At 39.6% G+C, this 21425-nt stretch overlaps 2 protein-coding genes across 4 annotated transcripts; one reads left to right on the top strand and one right to left on the bottom strand.

Annotated features, from left to right (window-relative positions):
• Positions 1 to 4045: 4045 nt before the first annotated feature.
• Positions 4046 to 18182, bottom strand: lmnb2 (lamin B2). Its single transcript, XM_044128966.1, has 13 exons — positions 17744 to 18182; positions 16757 to 16893; positions 15410 to 15566; positions 14099 to 14224; positions 11652 to 11750; positions 10715 to 10786; positions 10516 to 10641; positions 9872 to 10092; positions 8081 to 8318; positions 7908 to 8015; positions 6886 to 7005; positions 6699 to 6779; positions 4046 to 6501 (listed from the first exon to the last, which is right to left on the bottom strand). Exons 1-13 carry the CDS (start codon positions 17960 to 17962, stop codon positions 6466 to 6468), a joined length of 1740 nt encoding a protein of 579 aa, XP_043984901.1. The 5' UTR covers positions 17963 to 18182; the 3' UTR covers positions 4046 to 6465.
• A 360-nt stretch (positions 18183 to 18542) lies between these two features.
• On the top strand, positions 18543 to 20987 carry rpl36 (ribosomal protein L36). Of its 3 annotated transcripts, none has more exons than XM_044128970.1 (5): positions 18633 to 18914; positions 19003 to 19092; positions 19310 to 19404; positions 19522 to 19656; positions 20868 to 20987. In XM_044128970.1, exons 3-5 carry the CDS (start codon positions 19312 to 19314, stop codon positions 20955 to 20957), a joined length of 318 nt encoding a protein of 105 aa, XP_043984905.1. In that variant the 5' UTR covers positions 18633 to 18914; positions 19003 to 19092; positions 19310 to 19311; the 3' UTR covers positions 20958 to 20987. The 3 variants fall into 3 exon arrangements, with proteins under 3 accessions (XP_043984903.1, XP_043984905.1, XP_043984904.1); XM_044128969.1 differs by having other exon boundaries at positions 18635 to 18914; positions 19003 to 19102; XM_044128968.1 differs by lacking the exon at positions 19003 to 19092 and having other exon boundaries at positions 18543 to 18643.
• The last annotated feature ends 438 nt before the right edge of the window (positions 20988 to 21425 follow it).

The following is a 21425-nucleotide window of genomic DNA, read 5'->3' on the forward strand; positions in this document are numbered from 1 at the left end:
TTATTTTGCCCTTTGTGTTTGTTTGTTTTCTTCTGTTGTTTTTGTTTTGTGTCCCATATTCATGTAAGGTAACTGCTTGCACAGTGTACAATTTAAAAAATTTTTTTTGTTTGTGAAAACACAAAACTAATAAAAATGTTTGAAAAAAAATAAATAAATAAATTTCATTTTCATATTACTAAGATTTCTTGTTAACTTGTTTCTCTGATACAGATAACTCCTGTAACTTAAAATAACATGTTCCACTGTTTCATCTTCCCCACAGTCACATTTCCCTGTCTGAAGTTTCCCTATCAGAAACAGTGATCTATTCAGTCCAGTGTGTCGATTCTAAGTCTTGAAATAATTAATATAATTATCTCTTCTCTTCTGTTTCTTTCCGTTCTTCTCTTTTGTCCTACTGTCTTTTGGATTTTTTAAAACCACCTTCCTTTCTTTTCCTCTACCCATAACTTTTGCCACCTCTCTTTTATTTTCTGTTTAATTATACCCTTTCTTTTTGGTGTACTAAAACTAACATTAATATCTATCCTTACCAGGTTGGTACTCTCCTTAGCCATCCTGTCTGCCATTTCATTCCCCTTAAACCCTTGATGTGCTGGAACCCTGTTAACCCATCATATTGATTCTGTAAAGTGTTTGTTGTATTTCCATTAATATATCTGGTCTACTGTCTGACTGATTAAACTGACTAATGAAGAACTAGAATCTGAACAAATGATAGATTTGTTCTGACCTCTTCCACCCAATTGAACTGCTAAACATTTCTTCTGTATAAACCCAGAGACTCTGTCATTAATCCTTTTCCCTACTTTAATTTGAAACTGTGGCACAATAAATGTTATCCCTACCCTATTAAGTGAATCTTTGATGCATCAGTGTATATTTGTATATAGTTATAATATTTATTTATGTTTTCTTGTACTATATATTTATTCATAATGTGACATTTGTCTCTGTTCTTCTTTTCTAATAATGAAAAATCAACTTTGGCATCAGGAAGTATCCAAGGTGGAACTGCATGTAATGAACAGTCTGACATTTATCTAACTGATTTAAATTATTTTATTATATTGTTATATAGTTTATTATATATTATATATATCATATAGTTTATTACCCAGCCAAAGCTCTTTAATCTTTATTTTCCCATCCAGTTTAAGCTCCTCTAATGTTGGATGATCATTTCTTTGTCCCTGTAAATTTGACCAGCAGTTTAAAGATATTTGATCCATTCTAACTTTAAGAGGCATTTCTCCCATTTCAATCTGTAATGCTGCTGCTGAAGATGTTTTAAAAGAACCAGTAGATTTTCTTAAAGCCTGATATTGGATAACATGTAACTTATGAAGGTTTGTATTTGCTCCTGAGTTATAAACTATACATCCATCATCCACGACTGACCTAGTTAATCCAGTATAAATTGCTTTTAATGAATTTCTATCAGCTCTGTTTCAACTAAACACCTCATTATAATTAATACCTTCCTACGTTTATTGATTATTTTCTTAATGTGAGCACCCCGTGTCATTCTTTCATCAAACCACATCCCAAGAAATTTAAATTGTTTAATTCTTTCCAAATCCTGACCATATAATTTTAAGTTAATTTTTTCATCAACTCTCTTCCTTATAAAAAACCATTTCCATTGCTTTTCTTCTGACCTCACATCCTCCATAAGTCAGTCTGTGCTGCCCTCCACAATTACAACTTTCCTTCCCATTTTTACATTCATCACAATTATGCTCTCCTCCACACTTTGGATATCTTTGTTTTCCCCTACATGCTGCTGCGATGTGTCCATATCTCTGGTATTTATAACACCTGAGAGGAGGAGGGATAATCAAAGAGTATATTGATTACCCTGCCTTACAGCAGGGGTCTCAAACTCCAGTCCTCGAGGGCCGCAGTCCTGCAGTTTTTAGATGAGCCACAGGTACAAAACACTGGAATGAAATGGCTTAATTACCTCCACCTTGTGTAGATCAGTTCTCCAGAGCCTGAATTATTCTATTCAGGTGTGGTGCAGCAGAGGCACATCTAAAAGTTGCAGGACTGCAGCCCTCGAGGACTGGAGTTTGAGACCCCTGCCATACAGGAAAGCACATACACCCGACTTTTACCCTTTCAGGAAGAACATTTGTTTGAAACTCTAACATTACTGAGAGACTTTCCACTCTTTCACCTTCCACTGTTCTCATCAATCTTTTAATTTTGCTGACTTCTCCTCCATAAATACTGTGTATGAACTTTTCTAAATCTTCCCCCATTGGAATACCTGTGATCACCCCTCTTACTACTTTATCCTCTCCCAAAATTTTATCTGAGTAATCATTTTTTTACAAATGCTCTGGGTGTTCATCACTTTGTTTTTCTGTTCTTCATTTGTCACTGTAACCAACAGATTCCCATCTCTAAGGTTCTTAGCCAATGACAGCTCTCCAAACTTCTTTTTTATTTCTCTCGACAGAGCCAACGGACTGAGTTGAATACCTTCATCCTCCTTCCTAAACTTTATAATTAGCTTAGATTCCTCCTTATCCTCTTGCAAACTACGTCGTTTTCATCTGAACTATTTCCTTCAAGACTCCTTTTGCTACTTTGTGTCTTTGTCAAGTTAGCTTCTTTTCGCTCTCTTCCCGATCCTCTACTACCACGCACAGAAGTCCAGTCACCTAAATCCATCTCATCATCTCCATCATCCTCAACCTGAGACGCCATAGCAGTCCAGTCACAAACCAGTTTTATGCCAACTACCCTAGATCAGCGATTTTTGTGTCGATTCTACTCTGTCAACTTTAGATTCCGCTTCAATCTTCTCCACTCGTCACTGTCGATCAACTTCCGGGTCCACGACTACATGTCTGTGTTGGGTTTTTTTTTTCCTTTCTAGAAGGGCTCTGCATAATGGGTTTACAATCCACCGCAAGTCTTCTTTTGTAATGACGGTTTCCCCAACATCAATTTGGAGGATTTCCACCACCTGATAAGAATATGAATTTGAACAAGCAAGCTCGAAGACCCAACTAAATTATTTAAAGTAACCAAGTTTCCATCCAATAACGATAATCTTATAACGTACACCAAATGATTTCTTTCTTTAGAGATTCAAAAGGTCTTATGGTGTTTTTTTCTGTCCAAGACTCATTAATTCTGCTTTCCTGCAGTTAAACATTATGTTTCACTTTCTGTACAGAATTCTCATCTTCCTGGATCATGTTGCATGAAGTCTTGAGTGACTCAGCCATAATCCTAATGACCATTGTTATATTTTAGGTTCCATGTTGAAGATGGACTCAAACTCAATTCTAGAAACTATTGAAGGTTTTTAGAATATATTTCCTTCACCTAGTGGTTCAGAATGAAGTCTGTGCCTTAAACAAACAAAAAAGATTTTCGTGCAGGACAACACAGCATCACATGCATTCAAGTCCTTCTCTGAATGGCTGGCTGGAAAAGGATGAAACACTACTGACCTCACTTGACCTGAACCCAGTTAAGAACCTTTGACGGTTCTTCAGTGGGAGACTTCCAGTGAAGAAGATTAGGTTGCTGCTGCACAGCAAGTTGATCAACAGACCAAAAACCTTTGGGCTTCACAAATGGAAAGCCCATCATTGTTATGGAAATGGATGGCCATATTAATCTCTTAAAATTTTTTTTATTAATGTCAGAAATGTTTATTGAAAGATTTGAATTCTTATTCAGATGAAAATACTAAGGTTTGACAGAAAACTGTTTTTGTTTAAGTTGTAAAATTGTGCATGTATATATATTTTTCTTATTTTTGGAGGCTTATTAATATTTTGGATTAACTGGGAGCACTGTACTTAAAAGAATCCTAAAACGGCACTTTGTAATTTTTACTAGTGAAAGTTGCTAAATAAAATGTATTGAACAATGAACAGTGTTTTAAAAATGAAAGGGCAACAAATATGATAATCAAACATGTTGAGAATTGTACAGTATTCTCATCACTGATCTAGACTAAAACCTGCAAGTACTTTATAAAACCTTATATAAAAAAACCAAGTAATCCCATAAATTAAATGTAAAATCTTTATTGTATGTAAAAAAGCAGGTTACCAGGTCATTATGGATAAAAGAATTGGTGTTTAGTTATGTCATATCTCACGTGAAAGGCAAATGTGCCTCTTAAAATGTGACACTTGAAACTTTCTCCATAAAATCTAATTATCTATTGTGAAACAGTCAGCTTGAACTCATCTACCAGAGACTGTAGCATGTGCAACAGCCAGGTGGTGGCGCTCTGCTGATAAGCTGCTGTTCTCAGATCAGGCTAGTTTTCATATCTCTGTGGCTACATGTTCAGGTTCTGCTTAACAGTGCTGGTTCAACAACCTACAAACAGTTCATCACAAAACTCCCAATTCAATTATCATAGTAAATATCAACACAATTATTACAAAATCACAAACTTAAAATAAAATAAAAACCAAGCTAACATTATAAAGCACAGCATTCCAACACATGAAAAAGTCAGTTACTAAAATACCTCAAACCAAATCATATATTTCTCATGTACTACAGTAACTAGTATGGGTGATTATCACTTTAATCACTGCATCATAGGAGCTTCCTATCCAGGGATCGACGATGGACTGGACTGAAGATGACCGGCTTTAAAGCAAGTTGCTGCTTTTGTATTTAACACCAAGCAGCTGGGAGAGAAAACATAGACCAACATGATTCTCTTCTCAAAGAGAAATGGCAGTCCCTTAAACTGTTTCAAACACAGCTCATCACTGATGCTAAGACCTTTTAATATGGTAAGTGATTTATTCTGAAAGCCAATCAACTTCTGATGTAGCGTATGGTGGAGAGGACACCAGGAAGACATGTTAGTTATGCCTGGTCAGTGGCAGGAAACAAACAGGCAATAACTCACCATAGTACTGACATGTGGCCTTCTCTACTAGATAGCCTCCAGACATTGTGATGTTTTGTAGCTTAGAATAAGAGAGCCGATGCTAGCTTTGTCTTCCTTAAGACAAACCTAGTGTCAGCAGATATTTCTGGACATTGTCCAAAAACACCTAAAACCAAGGGTTTGAAGACAAAGACATTCCTAAATGCTCTTAGTGTCATGGGGCCAACATGGCTGCCTGTTACTGTGAGCCCAAAGATCAGAGAATGCACAGTGGAAATGCACAGTCCCATTTCTCCCAGTTCAACAGCACACTGAGCTACAGAAAGCTTACATATGATCATAGTTAGTAACTTAAGCTAGCCTGAAGGTACACAAGCTGCTAAACTGGAGATGAAGGGAAGAGCTGATGTGAGGTAGAGGAGGCAACAGGTCAGAATTTTACTGTCTGATTGCTATGGAGATAAAAACTGAGACCCAATATATAGTCCCCCTTTACCAGGCGGCTGAAGGGGGACCGCCTGGCGAAGTTACATGAGTAACTTTATTACATGAGTAATACATGAGTAATAAAGTTACTCATGTATGGCTGTGAGTAACTTTATTCTGAAAATATGAGTTTTAAAATCTGTTCTTGCTTTCATCCCATGTGCTCTTAAGAACTGGGTGAAAAAAGCTGACTTTAGAAAAATAATTTTTTAAAATTATTTAAAAAAAATTAAAAAAAATAATTTGCGTGTTCCTGTACTGACAACTGGCAAACACTCCTCCTAGTGTTTCACATGCTCAAAATAGCCAAATAAACACACACTGGATCCATTTCTCTCACTACAAACCAGTCAATGGCAGCAAATACATTCTGGCCAAACTAACATGGAGTTTAAATGACACCAAATCTACGCCGGCTGTTTGTCCTTATGCAGAAATCTATATTTATCACCAGTTAGAATTGGTATATGCTTTAATATCAAGATTCTAAACCTTAAAAAGCATTTCCATACAGAAATGTTGAATTTGTTGATCATCTAATGAACCGATTTATATTTGGAATAAATGACAGAAAAAGTAACAGAATAAAGATAAAAGAGTATTGAGGACTGATGGCAGGGGAATGTTAAGCTGACAAATCCCTGAAAACAGCATTATGCATTATTCCATCTGTCCTCCTTCTACCTTATGTGAATCTAAACAGTGTTTGTGTTTAAGAGATGAAAGGAAGTGTTGTTTTCAAAGGAAAAACTCTGAGCTGAGCTCAGCTCGTCTTTTAGGTTTCAACCTCCTGTCAGTTGTAGAGGATCAAAAAAGAATCATTAAAAAATAATAGGTTCACTCATTTAGGACTAAATCTGAAATTAATGAGGGGATGTGCACTGGAACACTGCTTCTAGATCCACTGGTTTTACTGGTTATATTTTGGGGAAGAGAAACCTCATTTCTATACGGAGGATTTCTTGGACCAACAAAAAACATCATCAGATGATGAACAACATCCGAGTGTCTTTCAATTTAAAAAATACATATAAAAAAAGTGAGTAAAGCGATAAGAAGCTCCCAGGCTTTAATATCACCAGAGGACTTCACATGATGGCACACTCTCTAGATGACACTTTGACCTGTTGAGGAAAAGACAAAGATGTCCATTTATTGAAAACAGAACAGAAATATTAAGTCAGAAAAGATGAAATGGTAGCAAACAAAAAATCCACAACAAAAAATTAATAATGAAACAGGTCACACTTCAGAGTCAAGGTTACCAAGGTTACCAGGCTCTGCATGCAACACGTTTAGGCTTAACATATTACAGAATCACCTTCTGAGCCATTTCCTCTTCAGTCCCATCTCCGTTCTCAACCTCCACCTGAGTCTTGGTGACGCTGCGGCGGGCGACCTCCTGCTCAGTCAACACAACAATGAAGCATCTTGGTTTGTTATCGACACACACAGCCAACACACCTTAGGCAGTAATGGATATCATGAAGTGGGTCAGACATCTTTACCTCGCCATCCACGTTAGTCAGAGAGGTGATGATGACACTTCCTGTTCCCCAGGAAGCTTGGCTCTTCCACAGCAGGTCAGTGGGTGGGCTGTGAGTCACACCAGCATCAGCAGACCACACCTGTGGGCAGAACCACCAATGTGTCCACTATTATGGTTTACTTGGGTGGGTTGTGTAATTTTAAACAGGAAAGCCATTGCTGACTGCAGACAGACATGTTTGGTTAATCACTAAGCTTCATATTTACTGGCTGTTTAAATGTGATTTCAGAGATAGATAATTAACTCCATGTTTATTTCAGATTCAAAACCAAACAAAACTTGTTCCTCCTTCTCATGCTCCTTTCATTATGCAAAAATTGCTGAATCCATGAACATAGTAGAACATTGTATTATGGGTACATAGGCCTGTTGCAACAAATCAATTAATCACATAATAAATTAAAACAAACTCAATCATTGTCGTTTGGATGATGGTTTCTCTCTTTCTACCAAAAACTGGATGATAAAATCCTTCAGTCTGGTGTTTTGGTCTCAACTGGCCGATCTTTTGAAGGACAATTTTTTTTTTTACAGACACATAATTCATTTTATTTGTGGTTTCTGTTTGTTAGTTTGAAACAGATTAATAAACAGATATTGTAATCCTAAATATATATCCTAATATATTTAGCACATCTTCCAGTTCCAGTGTGAAATGTTTATTAGGATTTAAGGTTTATTGATCTTTGAGAATATGTTGTTGCAATATTATGCCATTGCCTTTATATTACTTGATAATAGTCTCCAAACCGTATTATTATTTATTCCAACAACTTCTGGGACAATTTATGGTCTAGCAGAATGCGATATGGTGACAGGCCTGTGGGGACATTTGTTCATGTGGTTTATGAATCTGACTTTTTCCTTAAACTAGGAGTTGTAAATGGTTTGGATCGTCTGTGTTTACTAGTAGTTTCCTCAGCCTACAGCAGACAGAGAAACATTTTGTCTTCCTAATTGAGCATGTTCAGCTCAGCTCACCGTAACGGACTGGCCAGCCTTCAGAACAAACTTTGGGGAAAATTTGTAGATGACCTCCTCTCCATCCTCAACCTGCCTCTTCAGCCTCCAGTTGCCCAGAGGCTGGTCCTGCAACACACCAGACGTCAGTGAAGCCCCTGACGGCTTAACCCAGGGGATCTAACCTGCGTCACCTGTTCACTCTGGTTGTTGAGTGTGACAGCGTTTCCATCCATGTCGGTGGGTGATATGGTGACAGCACCGCTGGCCGTGGCCTCCTCAGACACCAGCAGCTGCTCGTCCCCCTTGGCCAGCTCCGACAGGTCGGCTGCCTCCACCTCGCCTCGCTTCCTCTTGGAGGAACGGGAAGAGGACGAACCCGATATCCTGGAAACTGTAACTTGGGCCGACGGGGTTGGGGACAGTTTCAGTCTGAACAAAAGCATAATGGTTTATTATTTAATAATCACAGCAGACCAAAAACATTTGTCACTAATTAAACCACCTATAGTCATAAAAGTTGTTAGTTTTCAATCCTAATGTTTCCTTCTGCTGACTCTGATGACCCTGGTCAGCCCTGCAGCTTTCAGTCCCATCAAGCACCAGGAACCCCCAGGAACATCAATGGGCTTCAGAAGAGGCCTCTGAGCAGAACTCCCACAGGACCACCAAAACCCAGAGGTCAGAGGTCACATGAGGAATGTCATAGCCTCTTCCAGTGAACACTTGAGTTCAGTTATTCAGCTCTGTGAAATCCACAAACACCCATGAGAAACGCTCAGATAGAGCTGGGTGGGGCTGGGCCCGTCGCAATAAATCAATTAATTGCAGGTAGGCCTGTCCTGATAGCAAATTTTGCTGAGCGATTAATTGTCTCAAAAACTATTGCAATAGACGATAGTATTGTTTGAAGACCTTTCCATTATGCTGTTCTTAGCTAACGGGAAGCATGTGTTTGTGAGACGGCCACGCACGTCGTAGCCACGCTACCACGTAGAATGGGCATCAGCCAATGAAAAGCGGCCCCTGTGGCAAGGTCCATGAACACAGCCTGTTAAATGTGACAGGTAGCCAATCAGAAAGAGCAGATTTCCCTCTGTGCTTTTAGAGGAGAAATTACAGAGGGGAATCCCAAACAGCTGACAAGACGCAACCCGAAGTCCAGTGGACATTGTACATGATATATGGAAACAACATTAATGTTTATTCAACATTTCATGCAAAGAATACAGAAATGAGGAGGGGAGGAGTTGGAGCAAAATTGCTACGCAGTTGATGAACCCTATAGGTTCTAATGGTTTTCATTCAGTCAGGACGTTACACTGACACTAGAGCCACATGCACTGCAGGGAGATTGTAGGAAGGCATTGATTAATGTCTGGTTTTAAAACGAGTTCACTGAACTTGTAGCCATTATTTTGTGCCCATTGTTGGACACCACATGGCACGATGGAACCGTTATACCTAGGATTTCTGTCTACTAGTTTGTGGTCTCTCAGGTTTTGAAAATGGGCCGACAATCGGCTGACAGCTCTAAATGCCAAAGTAGTGTGTGTAGTGTGAGCTGGTCATTACACTAAGGAAATGAAGAAGGGAGATGTCAGTGGAAAGCACTGGAGTTGAGCCTTTTTTCATTCAGTGTCATCTACAGAAAGAGAAAAAGACCGGAAAAAACAATAAAGCTGATAATTAAAATGAGGTCGATAGTTTTAATTTATTGTGCGATTAATTGATTTATTGTTTATCGCAACAGGCCTAGTAACGAGGGGGGTAGAGAGAAATTGAAGTGGCAGAACTGCCAGGCCTTTGCAGAGGAAGATCAGGTGGGTTTCTGGTGAGCCAAACAGGAAGTGAGCTCACCCAGCATGAAGCAGTGGTGAACTACTGCAGCCTCTCGGTCCCTTTAGACGAAATATTTAGATAAAAGCCATTTGTTTCTTCCTGGAGGAATAATCTTTTCTTGCAGATGTTGTGTATTCCAGTACCTGTGCTCTTCTCCCTCCAGCAGCTTCCTGTATGCGTTGATCTCCATGTCCAGAGCCAGCTTGACGTCCAGCAGCTCCTGGTATTCGCTGAGCTGAGCGTTCATCCTCTCTCTCAGCTCGGTCATCTCCTGCTCCTTGGCCTCAACAGCACGCCGGTGCTTGTCGCGCTCGGCAGACAGGATGTCCTCCAGCTCTCTGATGCGGTCCTCTGAGGCCGACACCTGCAAGCACAGCCGGTTCCTCAACACCGCAGCCTGGGAGGAGAACCCATCGCTGGCCTGTTGCAATGTGTGTGCATTTGTTTCTAATACCATGTGGGGATCATTTTGTTGACACAAACTATTCGGGAACCAGGCAAGTACCCTAAGGGGAAACACTGTTTTTTGGCCAGGGGTTAGATTTAGAATAAGGTGTGAATTAAGTTTTGTTTAGGGTTAGGTATGTAATAGTTAGGATTAGGATAAGGGTAAGGGTTAGGCAGTAGAAATTAATAGAAAGTCCCCAACGAGATACCCACTCAAACGTGTGCGTTTGTTTGTTATATCTCGTGAAGACAATTTTCCTGACACATACTACGTTGCGGGGACCGAAGCCTGGTTCCCACAAGGGGAAACACTGTGTGTATGTGTGGAGGTGAAGCGTACCTGTTTCTGCAGTGCGGCCAGCTGGTAGCCCAGGCTCTCCATTCGGGTTCGAGATTCCTGCAGCTCCTCGCGGGCTGCGCCCATGGCCTTGTCGTTGATCTCTGACGACATCTTGGCGTTTTCCAGCTGGAAGCAGACCAACACCAACACTGTGGCTCAGGACTCCACTGAGCAGGCTGAATGCTGACTGCTACGTTACCTTTGCCTTAAAGGTTTGCTCCAGTTCCTCCTTATAGAGAGAAATCTGCTCGTCATGCTGCTTCCTCAGGTCCTAGACAAATCACACAAACACGCTGCCTTGAGGTTCTGCACATGTTAACACGTTTCACTACCAAACTCCTCATCCTACCCTGCTGTATTAGTTGGGAGTCAGCTCAGCGTTCTGTTCCAACAGTCTGCTCAGACCTTCAGCATTTAACCAGCAGCTCAGTTTGGGAGTCATTATGGAGTAAAAGAGGTCCAGCATTAATGGGAAAATTAAGCAGTGGCATAAACAACCAAACAACCTCACTGAGCCCACGGAGCACATCATTTCTTCTCTCAGGTTTACCAGAGCTGCTGCTGCTCACTGTTCATACACGGAATTGTTGCAAAGCTGTTTTTCTTTGTCTAAAATGTCACCAAATATAAAGACAGAGTCACTAAGTGGGTGGCCGGGGGGGTTGTTGTTAACCATGCAGACTCTCACAGTCTGATTTTCAGACATTTGCAGAAGCTCTGGTCAGCAGCTGAGGGTGGGAGTGAGGTCATGGGCTACAGCAGGCAATTGTGAACTTCATGTTCAAACCTCTAGAAGGGGTCAACACCAGTGGTCACTTATAGGTCACTTCTCTGGCAACTAAAAAATCTCTAAGTAAGGAAACGTCTGCCACACAGTTCCCCTCCAAGAGCTTCTTCTTCTGCTGTTGCTGCTATCCTCAGACACAGCCGTCCTAAGCTCTGATTGCTTACAATAAAATAGAATCGAATATACTTTATTGAGTTCCACTGGGAAATTGTTTAGTAAGAATGTAATGAGAAAATCAGCAGCAGTCATGGGAGAAGATTTGTGAGACAAAACATGAAAATAATTCTAAAATGTTGTTCACTAGAGTTCTTCCCTAAATGTTTTGTTCATCTCTGCTTCAGGTGCTTACCTGCAGAGCCTGCGCCAGTTTAAACTCATAGTCCTGCCTGACTCCAGAGTCCACCTCCACGATCCTCTGCTCCTGCCGGTGGCGGCTCTCACGCATCTCCTGAAGGGACACACACTGTCAGAAGCCTGATTCTGGAGAATTCATTTCATTTTACAATATGACTGCAATGTTGGAGTATGAATCCATAGCCATCATGTTGTCAGGAGCTGTGGGTCTGCTGTGAGCAGGTTCCATCCACTTCTATAGTTCGCTTCTTAGTTTTACACCAATTTTTGACTAGATAAATTAACTATTATAAAATCTAGAACCCTTTTAATTGAATTTCTCTTTCATCTTCCTGCATGTTTACATCAGGAAATTTTGCTCATGCCCACAATGCTGAAGGGCAAATAGACTTTTATTTGCCATCTATAGCTATGCTGCTGCAATTCTGTTGACCAAATGAAACCTGGAGATGCAGGTGTTATTAATTTAGTGCACGGCGCCAAAGCAAAGGTAAAAATAATGCAGAAATCGGTTAAAGAATGAATCAAAACCACTTTTTTCCCTCACTTTGTGTGTTGGATACATTATACACAGAGCCTTGATGTTTATTTTGGAAGATTAGCTACCACTGTTATTAGAATATAGGCCTGTCCTGATAGCAAATTTTGCTGAGCGATTAATTGCCTCAAAAACTATTGCAATAAATGATAGTATTGTTTGAAGACCTTTTTACACTGATTTAATGGAAATGACATAATAATACATGTGATTTCCTGCCAAAGATAGATACACTTTATTTTCAAAAGAACATTTAACACTGGAACTGATAAAATAAACAAAACAACCAAAAACAAAAATAAAATGGATTCTCAGTCTCCATTAACAAAAATGTACTTGAATAAAAACACCAAAGTGTAAATAAATACTGGATTCAACCAAAAGAGTGCAGATTATAAAGTCTGTAAGTAAGATTTAAATAGAGAAGATGGAACATCGACTACCTGATGCAATAGTTCACACTACATGTTAGTTCACACCTACATTTTCCCTTTATGGCAATCTTAGAACTTTGGTCGTTCTAAGATGTGTTACTGTAGATCGTTGTGGCGCTCTGATCTAAATCAGGGGTTTTCCCCACTGGGAGCTTAACGCAGCCTGTTGAAAGTGACAGGTAGCCAATCAGAAAGCCGGATTCTCCTCCATCCTTTCTGAGGGGAAATTACAGAGGGGAATCTCAAACAGTTGACAAGATGCAACCCGAAGTCCAGCAGACATTGGAGATGATATGTGGAAACAACATCAATGTTTAGAAAACATTTGGTGCAAAGAATATAGAAATGAGGAGGGGAGGAGTTGGAGAGAAATTGCTTCCAGTTGATGAACCCGGTAACTTTTCAGCTGTTCTTTATTAACGTGACATAAATAGATTCTAATGATTTTCATTCAGTCAGGACGTTACACTGACACTAGAGCCACATGCACTGCAGGGAGATTGTAGTAAAGCATTGATTAATGCCTGGTTTTAAAATGAGTTCACTGGACTTGTAGCCATTATTTTGTTCCCATTGTTGGACACCACACGGCACAATCGAACCGTTATAACTAGGATTTCTGTTGGCTAATGTGTGATCTGTCAGGTTTTGAAAATGGCTCTAAGATGGTGTAGTGTAAACTGGACATTACATTAAGGAAATGAGGAAGGGAGGGTCAGTGGAGTTGAGCCTTTTTTCATTCAGTGTCATCAACAGGAAGAGAAAAAGGCCAGAAGATACGATAAAGGCGATAATCAAAATGACGATGATAGTTTTAATTTATCGTACGATTAATTGATTTATCATTTATCATGACAGGCCTATTATATAATCTAACACAGCTGTGGTAAATAAATGACAGCATTATTTTGGGACCATTTTTAAGTAATATAACAGTAATGGTATAATAATGGACAAACACATTTTCAAAGATCAATAAATTTTAGATTCTGGAACTGAAAGATGTGTTTAACGTCCAAAACAAACAAAACAACAAATAAAATGAAGTATGAAGTCTTTTTAAAATTAAAAGCCAAATTTAAAATTGTTCTCTAAACAAAAAAATAAATAAATAAACAGCTAGTTGAGACCAAAGCACCAGACTGAAGACTTTTGTAATTCAGTTTTTGGTAAAGAGAAAAAAAGAGAAAACGATAAATTATGGAAATGAAAATTATAAAGCTTGTTTCAATTTATTATGCATTTAATTGATTTATTGTTTATTGTGACAGGCATAACCAATTGACAGCTCTTGTCTAGATGCTGCTAGATGATTTAAACAAGTCTTCATCTCTGGATTCTGTCACAGATGCAGAAAATCTAGTTCATTCTGCTTTCTGTACCTAAAATTTTTGTTTGTTGCTTTCACTTCTTGAAAACAAATATGGTTTAAATAAGAAGAAAACGTGCACTAATGCTGCTCACACTTACCTCGTCAAACATGTTTTTTCTGAACTCTAGCTCCTCACTGAGTGACTGACAGCGATTCTCCAGGTCCACACGCATCAGGGTCTCTGCCTCCAGCTGCCGCTTGGCCACAGCATGGCTATCTTCAGCCTGCACGACACAACATTAACCATTTTTTTAGGTGAGAAGTACAAAAAACTATTGTCCAACAGTAGAGGGCTAGAGACTGGAGAGGAGTGTTGGTGTTTCATTACGTTCTAGTGAGAACAGATGGGGGTTGATCCGGTAGGAAAAGCAGAAGAAAAATGTAGTTCTGGCTAGCTTACACTAGATGACTAGTGTTCTATGACTATGACATAGTAGTGTGGACTGGGTAACTATGGTAATACACAGGAAGAATTACTTACTTCCTAATAGTATTTTTGACTCCTAGCTGGATGGATTTCTTTCAAGTTCTACTTTAGTTATTTTCAGACTTCATTCATGCAGCTTGACTGGGTGGTTGTTCAATGTTTCAAACAAGAATGAGCCTAAATCAGACTTTTTTACAGATAAATTATGCCAATTGGACCTTAAGGGTTCTATCTTTTGTTTCAGTGACATTTTTGTATAAATTTGTTTCCTTATTAAATCCATCCATCCATTTTCCGTATATCTTTGATTCCTAGCGGGGTCAGGAGGGGTGCTGGTGTACACCCTGGACAGGTCGCCAGTCTGTCACAGGGCAACACAGAAACAGACAGGACAAACAACCATTCACACACACTCACACCTAGGGAGAATTCAGAGAAACCAATTAACCTAACAATCATGGCTACCAGCATTGACTTTTCCTGTTGGCTATAGATGGTCTCAGCCCTGGTTCAGGTAGATAAAACCAACTCACTCAGACACAAACCCCTTGGTGGTCAATCTGGAGATGGAACTACAAACATTTATCAGAGTTCTTTAACTTTATACACGTAATTCATTTTCAATGAGACTCCAATAACACAGAAAAACCGCAGTGTAATAAAAAAAAGTTATTTAAAATAAGAATTACATTAACGTTCTGGCTCAAACATTTGTCAATGAGGCCATGATGAAATCTCACAGAACAATGTAGAGGTCATGAGCTCTTAGATCCTCTGAGCAAGTTGATGACTGAAGTCCCAGAATGTCCCACTGAAATGAGGAGAGCAGCCATTCCAAGGAGGCTAGAGAGAGTTAGCATCTACCAGACCAGACTTTGGGCTTCTGCTGTCAATCAGCACACCACTCTCTAGTTTTACAGCTATGGTGTAAAACTCCATAGCTGCAGAGTTTTACAGCTATGTAGACCCATACAGTACCTACCTTCACCAGCTGGTTCTTTACATCAGCAAGTTCTGAAATGAGTGCAGCGTTCTGACTCAAAGCTGTGGCAAGAGTTGCTTCGCTCTTATTCAGCTGCCCTTCCAGCCCGTTGGCCCTGGACAGTGCCGCAGCCAGATCGCTGTCCTTCTTTTTGGAACTGAGAGCAAAAAAAGGCAGTTAAAGATAACTTCCTCTGCTCACACAGACCTTCACTCAGAATGCTCAAATGTTCACAATCATCAACTCAAACAGAGCTGTACACAGTGTCACTATGCATACAGATATACATTGGCTGAAGCCCTAGTTTATGTATAAGGTCAACACATTAGTGTTTAGTTAATTATTGCCTAATTTAGTAATTAGTTAATTGTTGACTGGACTACAGACTGAAAAAAGATAATTCGCTGAAACAATCCAGTCAGAGCAGTTAGTAAGCCAAAACTATTTAAAAAATGTAATGTTTTCAGTTAGAATAAAAACATCTTTGTCTGTTAATATGTTGGATCCAGAACTCCTCAAGTAGCAATTTTAGCTTCACCTGGTTCCAATTTTGTAAAATACATGAATGAATAAATATAATCTCTTATTAGGCTGTCCAGTTGAGTTAATCCAAAAAAATAATCCCCATGTCAGCTCTACACTATGTTCAGTCCAGCAGAAAGGTTTTCACTTTTCACATGTTTCTTCCTTGACGTTAGAAGGAATGCTGTTATTGCATATTAGGAAATAGTTTATTGTCTCATTAAAACGAGGAATTGAATTATTTGTTTATTTGCATTTGCAAGTATTCTTAGCATTATAACATAATTAAATAAAAAAAATCTACCTAATGTGCAGCCAATTTTTTATCTGATTAATTGACTCATTATCAGAATAAACTATTACTACAATAATCATTAGCTGTGGCTCTAATATAAACAAATTAATTCCATTTTCATTCTGTAAGTCATAAGGATCAAAATTACAAGAAATAAAAGGTTGAAATATTGCACCATGATGAATTTTCACTTCTAATATGAGGAACAGCAAATATTAAAACGTTTTCAAAATATTCTTATTTTTGGAGCTGTATGTGTGTGCTGCTCACTGTTTAATACAGCAGAATATGCCTATAGGGCATCTGGATCTTTTAAACAGCAGATGCAACTTTTCCAGTACTACCGAGTTGTTGGGACAAAGAGAAGAGTTACTAGATAAACTGCATGAACTCTGTGTTTGGAATATACCAGAGCAGAAAGACATAAACATGGTCAGACATGTCTTTATCACAAGCCATACAATCATCACAGTATTCCCCAGTGTTACTGCATGTCTTCCCTTAGGAAGCTGCAGCAGGTCTTCACTTGCCTCCGGGTGGCTTCATCCAGGTCAGCCTGGACCTTCCCCAGGTCGATCTGAAGCCTGGCTCTGTCTTTAGCCGTTTCATCCAGAACCCGCCGAGCATCAGCCAGCTCTGCCTCATACAGAGCCTTCAAGCCTGTTACCTAAAACACAGAAAACAGCAGCAGTGAAGCAGTTCTGTCAGGCAAATCTACCAGGAATAGAACTGTAGATTTATTTTACCATTCATAACTCCCAGGTAAAATGGGAGTTATGTTTAATCAATAACTCCCAATAACACTTTCATGTCTTTGTAGAAAAATTCTAAACATGAATGTGAAACATTATTTGAAATTCTCTGACCAACTGAACTACAGGCCAGCCTTCTGTTGTGCATGCTGGAGTGAGCTGACTATGAGTCCATCCATACTCCCAGGAAACTCTTCATCTTCTATGTAGGACACCAGCAGGTCTCTTCCTTTAGCTCAGGCACCTCTACAGGCAGCCTGACAGGGAGCAAAGGACCCACTGTGTCCACCGCATAAATATTCAACCTGTTCAACAAGAACCGGTCTGCTGATCATTATAAGAAATATGTTTGCAAATAGCAAACCAATGTGTCCATGGTAACTGAAGGTAAATAATAAACACCTCCTCAATTTATTTTAGTTTTTACAGCATTACTTGTTACTAGATTTGTTGAAGTTTGGTAAATCTTCGTCAGAGTGGACAGGCTGGCTCTCATTGATAAAACACCAAGCTCACTCGGTCCCCGTTTTCATGGTGATCACTAAGGCTGAAACAGGAGCAGCAACTGGGCACAATGACCAACAGTTCTGTTTGAGAACCAGTTGTATTTCCTGATCATTAGCACCACAAAGATCTCTAGCCCATCCTGCATCCGACCAACGCTCCTCTCTAACCGACAGTTACAGTTAATCGCGCCTCTTTGCTTCTCATTCAGATGTTGTGTCAAAGCAAAGCCGCGGGCAGCAGTAGCGTCCTTACACCCACCTCTCTGGTTGTAACCTCCTCCTTCTCAGACACTTTGACCATCAAGCGGTCGTTCTCCAGCTCCAGCGACCGGACACGGTCGATGTAAACGGCCAAACGGTCGTTGAGATGCTGCAGGTCTTGTTTCTCCTGTAGGCGGGATATCCTGGTGGGGGACAGAGGCGTAGAGGCCGCTGGCCGACCAGTTTCTCGGCTTGGAGTAACGCGAACAGTCGCCATGGCGATCAATCCTGAGTTTGCTTTACTACGAAGTTAAAAGACAGAAAATCGAGCGTTGTCTGCTGGTTTCAGTTGGAATCAGAGCAACGGTTTTTCCAGATGGACCAAAGAAAAGCAATCAATGAGCTGCAGCAGCGTGAAACAGTAAAGTCTCGCTCCACACGGTGATGTGATTCCAAGATGGCTGACACCCCGCCAAAAGCAGAGGGTGTTTCCGGTTTTACAAGGTATGATGGGAGAAAAATGAGGCGCCAAAAATATCTATATAAGAATAAATAATTTTTCTGTGTATTGAACTATGTGTGCACTGCAGGTGGAATCCCTGTCCCCCCCAAAAAAAATCTCAATATGTAATAGATTTAAAGAGTTGTAATACAATATACAGCATCATATTTCTATTTCCACATATATAGCAGCTTACCCAACTCTTCTAAATGTGACATTTAAATTACAACATGGTTTTATTGTCTGTGAGAATATATGAAGTTTTGTTCCTCCATAGAAAGAACATGTTCCTCTAATTGTTGGTATAGAAAAATATATTTTTACGGTTTTGAAACTCGCCGATATACTATGGTACTTCCAAGCCACCGGGGGGCGCTAATATTAGTGCTTCCCTACGGGAGCCCACGTATGCCCCGCCTTAAGTCTTTCCGGTTTGAGCGACATCCTAGACAGCAGGTAAGTTGCTGTAATGCCTGAGTAGTGGCTAGAATCTTATTCAAATCTTTGCCATCCTTCCATTTTTCGTTTATCCGTTTTGTTCAAACACAACCATAAATTCTGTTATTTATTTCAGAGTAATATTGCACCGTAATATTCAAGGATTCGTTAGCTTTTTAGCTAGGTACCATATTCGTTAGCGCTTGGCTAGCATACCGGGACAGCAAATCTCTCTAACATAGGGATCTCTCTGAATGATTTGATGTTCAAATTAAACCCATATGAACAGGTGTGGAGTAAAGAGGCTAATCGGAACACATGACTCTTTGGTGTTCTGGAAACCAGTTGAATTAACTCACATTGTCGACGCATTTTAGGAACTTTGACTTTGGACACGGCATGAAATAATGAAAACAGGCCCAGGAACGTGTTTCAACTGCTACATCTAGCTCATTACGGATACTGAGGTGATAAGAGGTAGAAAATGAAGTAGAGTATGTCACAAATTTGACTTCCATTAGAGTTATGACCTTAAAACTGTGATTCATCAAAACGGTGACTCGATTATTTTTCTTTAGAAACCTCAGAGTTTTGCTGCTTGACTGTATTTGACCCATGTTTAGCCTTGTCCTTTCCCTCATTGTTAAGTGCTTTATTTTGATGTTTCCATGTGGTCTTTTGCAGACATGGCTATTCGTTATCCCATGGCTGTTGGCCTCAACAAAGGTCATCCAGTAACCAAAAATGTTACTGCTTCTAAACACAGCCGCAGACGCGGGGTAAGTATCAACTTCTATGGATACAAAGCAGGCCATGTTAAATTTTTAAAAGCTATGCTTTTACACAAATGTGCTCTTGATTTAGTTTGAAGTTGACAGTTGTGTGTTACTTTGCAGCGTTTGACCAAACACAGCAAGTTTATTCGGGACACGATCCGTGAAGTTTGTGGCTTTGCTCCGTATGAGAGGCGAGCAATGGAGCTGCTGAAGGTGTCCAAGGACAAGAGAGCTCTGAAGTTCATCAAGAAGAGGGTGAGAAGGGCTGTCCTTGCTGCTTCAGACATGGCAGCAGTAGTGTCTTTTTTTTTTCCTTCCTCCATTTTTGTCACCTACATTCCTAAAGGACACTTCATCAATATCATAAATGTTCCAATTCAGAATTTTACCTGCTGTCCATTTAGATGATAACAGTAAGGGCACTCTTGATTTCCTGCCAATAGTGTTTAGACCATTTTTGTCACGTTGTTACCAGTGTTTGTCTTAATTTTGGTTTGAAATTCAGCCAACAATATAGATTGACTACTGTAGCATCACTGGATCTTAACGTCATGTCTAACATATAAAGAGCAGTTATTTCTGCACATCTGCTCATGTACAGTCCCAGCTGTTTTAGCAGTGTACTATTCTCTGATAAGTGTATTTGTTGGACCTTCTGTAAGTGTTACAGAAGAAGTTGATTTTTGCTGGAGTAAGACTAAACTTCATTTACTGAGATATAATGAAGCTACAACCCTTGTGGAACACATTACCCAGTAATATTTATATGCTTAGAAGTTACCATGGTGACCTAACTAGCCTAGGCTAACTCATAGTGCCATTACTATGAAGGGTTGCCAGGTCTCTTGTCATAAGAAGTCCTTTGTTCACATTACTGTTTTTGTTTTGCTAAAGGATTTATATCATTTATTGACCCCAGAATCTTCATCACTGAGACACATAACCCATCTGACCTGAGCAGTGTGCTGGCTGCTGCTTTTACTGCTTATTTTATTCTGTCATTGTTTTTATTTCACCATTTTGCCTATTTTATTTGGTTACTCTCCAGTGTGCAATAGTACTGTGCAAATAAAGATTGCTTGATAACTTCACATGCAGATGACACCTCGGATATCTTGAAAGGAAACCCAAGGAAATAGCAGACTTGCAGAGACCCATAAGTGGTTAATTTTCGACAAATATGAAGCTGTTTTTATGTTAAAATGCATCCCAACTTATTCCTCCAGTTAACAGAGATGTGAATGAACCTTTCAAAGCCATTACAAATTTTGCCCTTTCAGAAAATGACAAGAATTGTAATCTTCTCTTTTGACCAGCATAGAATCATTTTCTAAAACAATTACTTGTTTAGACTTGGATCAGAAATCCAAGTGTCCTGATCCTGACCTTAAACAAAGGTGAGAATGTTGTTTTTCATGTAGTAAATATAATGTACAAAAATAAAAAAAAAATCTCTTGATTTTCAGATTGGCACACACATCCGAGCCAAGAGGAAGAGAGAAGAGCTGAGCAACGTCCTGGCAGCCATGAGGAAGGCTGCTGCCAAGAAAGAGTAGCTCGCCTAATAAAAGCTTGTTCAGTACAAACTCCTGGTTCTGTTTTTTTGTCTTTTCATGTTGGAGGTATCTGTGATCTGGATCAAACCACTGTGTAAAGGTTGTGCTATCCAGGTGATAGGCTTTAATGCTTTCACTCAAGGAATTCTGAAGGTTTCATAGAAATGTTTTAGCTGTCGAGTATTTTGGTGTAACATTGTCTTAATCTTCCCTCTTCATGAAGTTTGAGGGCAGCAGTCTCCCAGACTTCTCAAATGAGTTGAGAAAGAAAAATGTTGCATCCAGTTACAGCCTTCAGAGCTGGTAGAACTGCACCTAATGATTTAAATCAGCAGTGCTCAGCAGGTTCTGGCGCTATTAGGCCCAGTTAGCATGGTGAGGAAATCTGGCCATTTGATTCAGGTGGGTTGGAGCCGGGAAGATAATTTATTAGGCACGAGAAGCGAAAGCAAGGCCTATTTGGAAGAT

Source organism: Gambusia affinis, linkage group LG10, assembly GCF_019740435.1.
Source record: "Gambusia affinis linkage group LG10, SWU_Gaff_1.0, whole genome shotgun sequence".
Classification (NCBI taxonomy): Eukaryota; Metazoa; Chordata; class Actinopteri; order Cyprinodontiformes; family Poeciliidae; genus Gambusia; species Gambusia affinis.

Coding starts and splice junctions, on each gene's coding strand:
- lmnb2 (XM_044128966.1), bottom strand. CDS start 17,962: ATGGCGACTGTTCGCGTTACTCCAAGCCGAGAAACTGGTCGGCCAGCG. Junction 10,642..10,714: donor AGCAAACCTTTAAGGCAAAG/GTAACGTAGCAG, acceptor GTCTGCTTCCAG/CTGGAAAACGCCAAGATGTC. Junction 10,093..10,515: donor TGGCCGCACTGCAGAAACAG/GTACGCTTCACC, acceptor CTGTGCTTGCAG/GTGTCGGCCTCAGAGGACCG.
- rpl36 (XM_044128968.1), top strand. CDS start 19,312: ATGGCTATTCGTTATCCCATGGCTGTTGGCCTCAACAAAGGTCATCCA. Junction 19,405..19,521: donor AACACAGCCGCAGACGCGGG/GTAAGTATCAAC, acceptor GTTACTTTGCAG/CGTTTGACCAAACACAGCAA. Junction 19,657..20,867: donor TGAAGTTCATCAAGAAGAGG/GTGAGAAGGGCT, acceptor CTTGATTTTCAG/ATTGGCACACACATCCGAGC.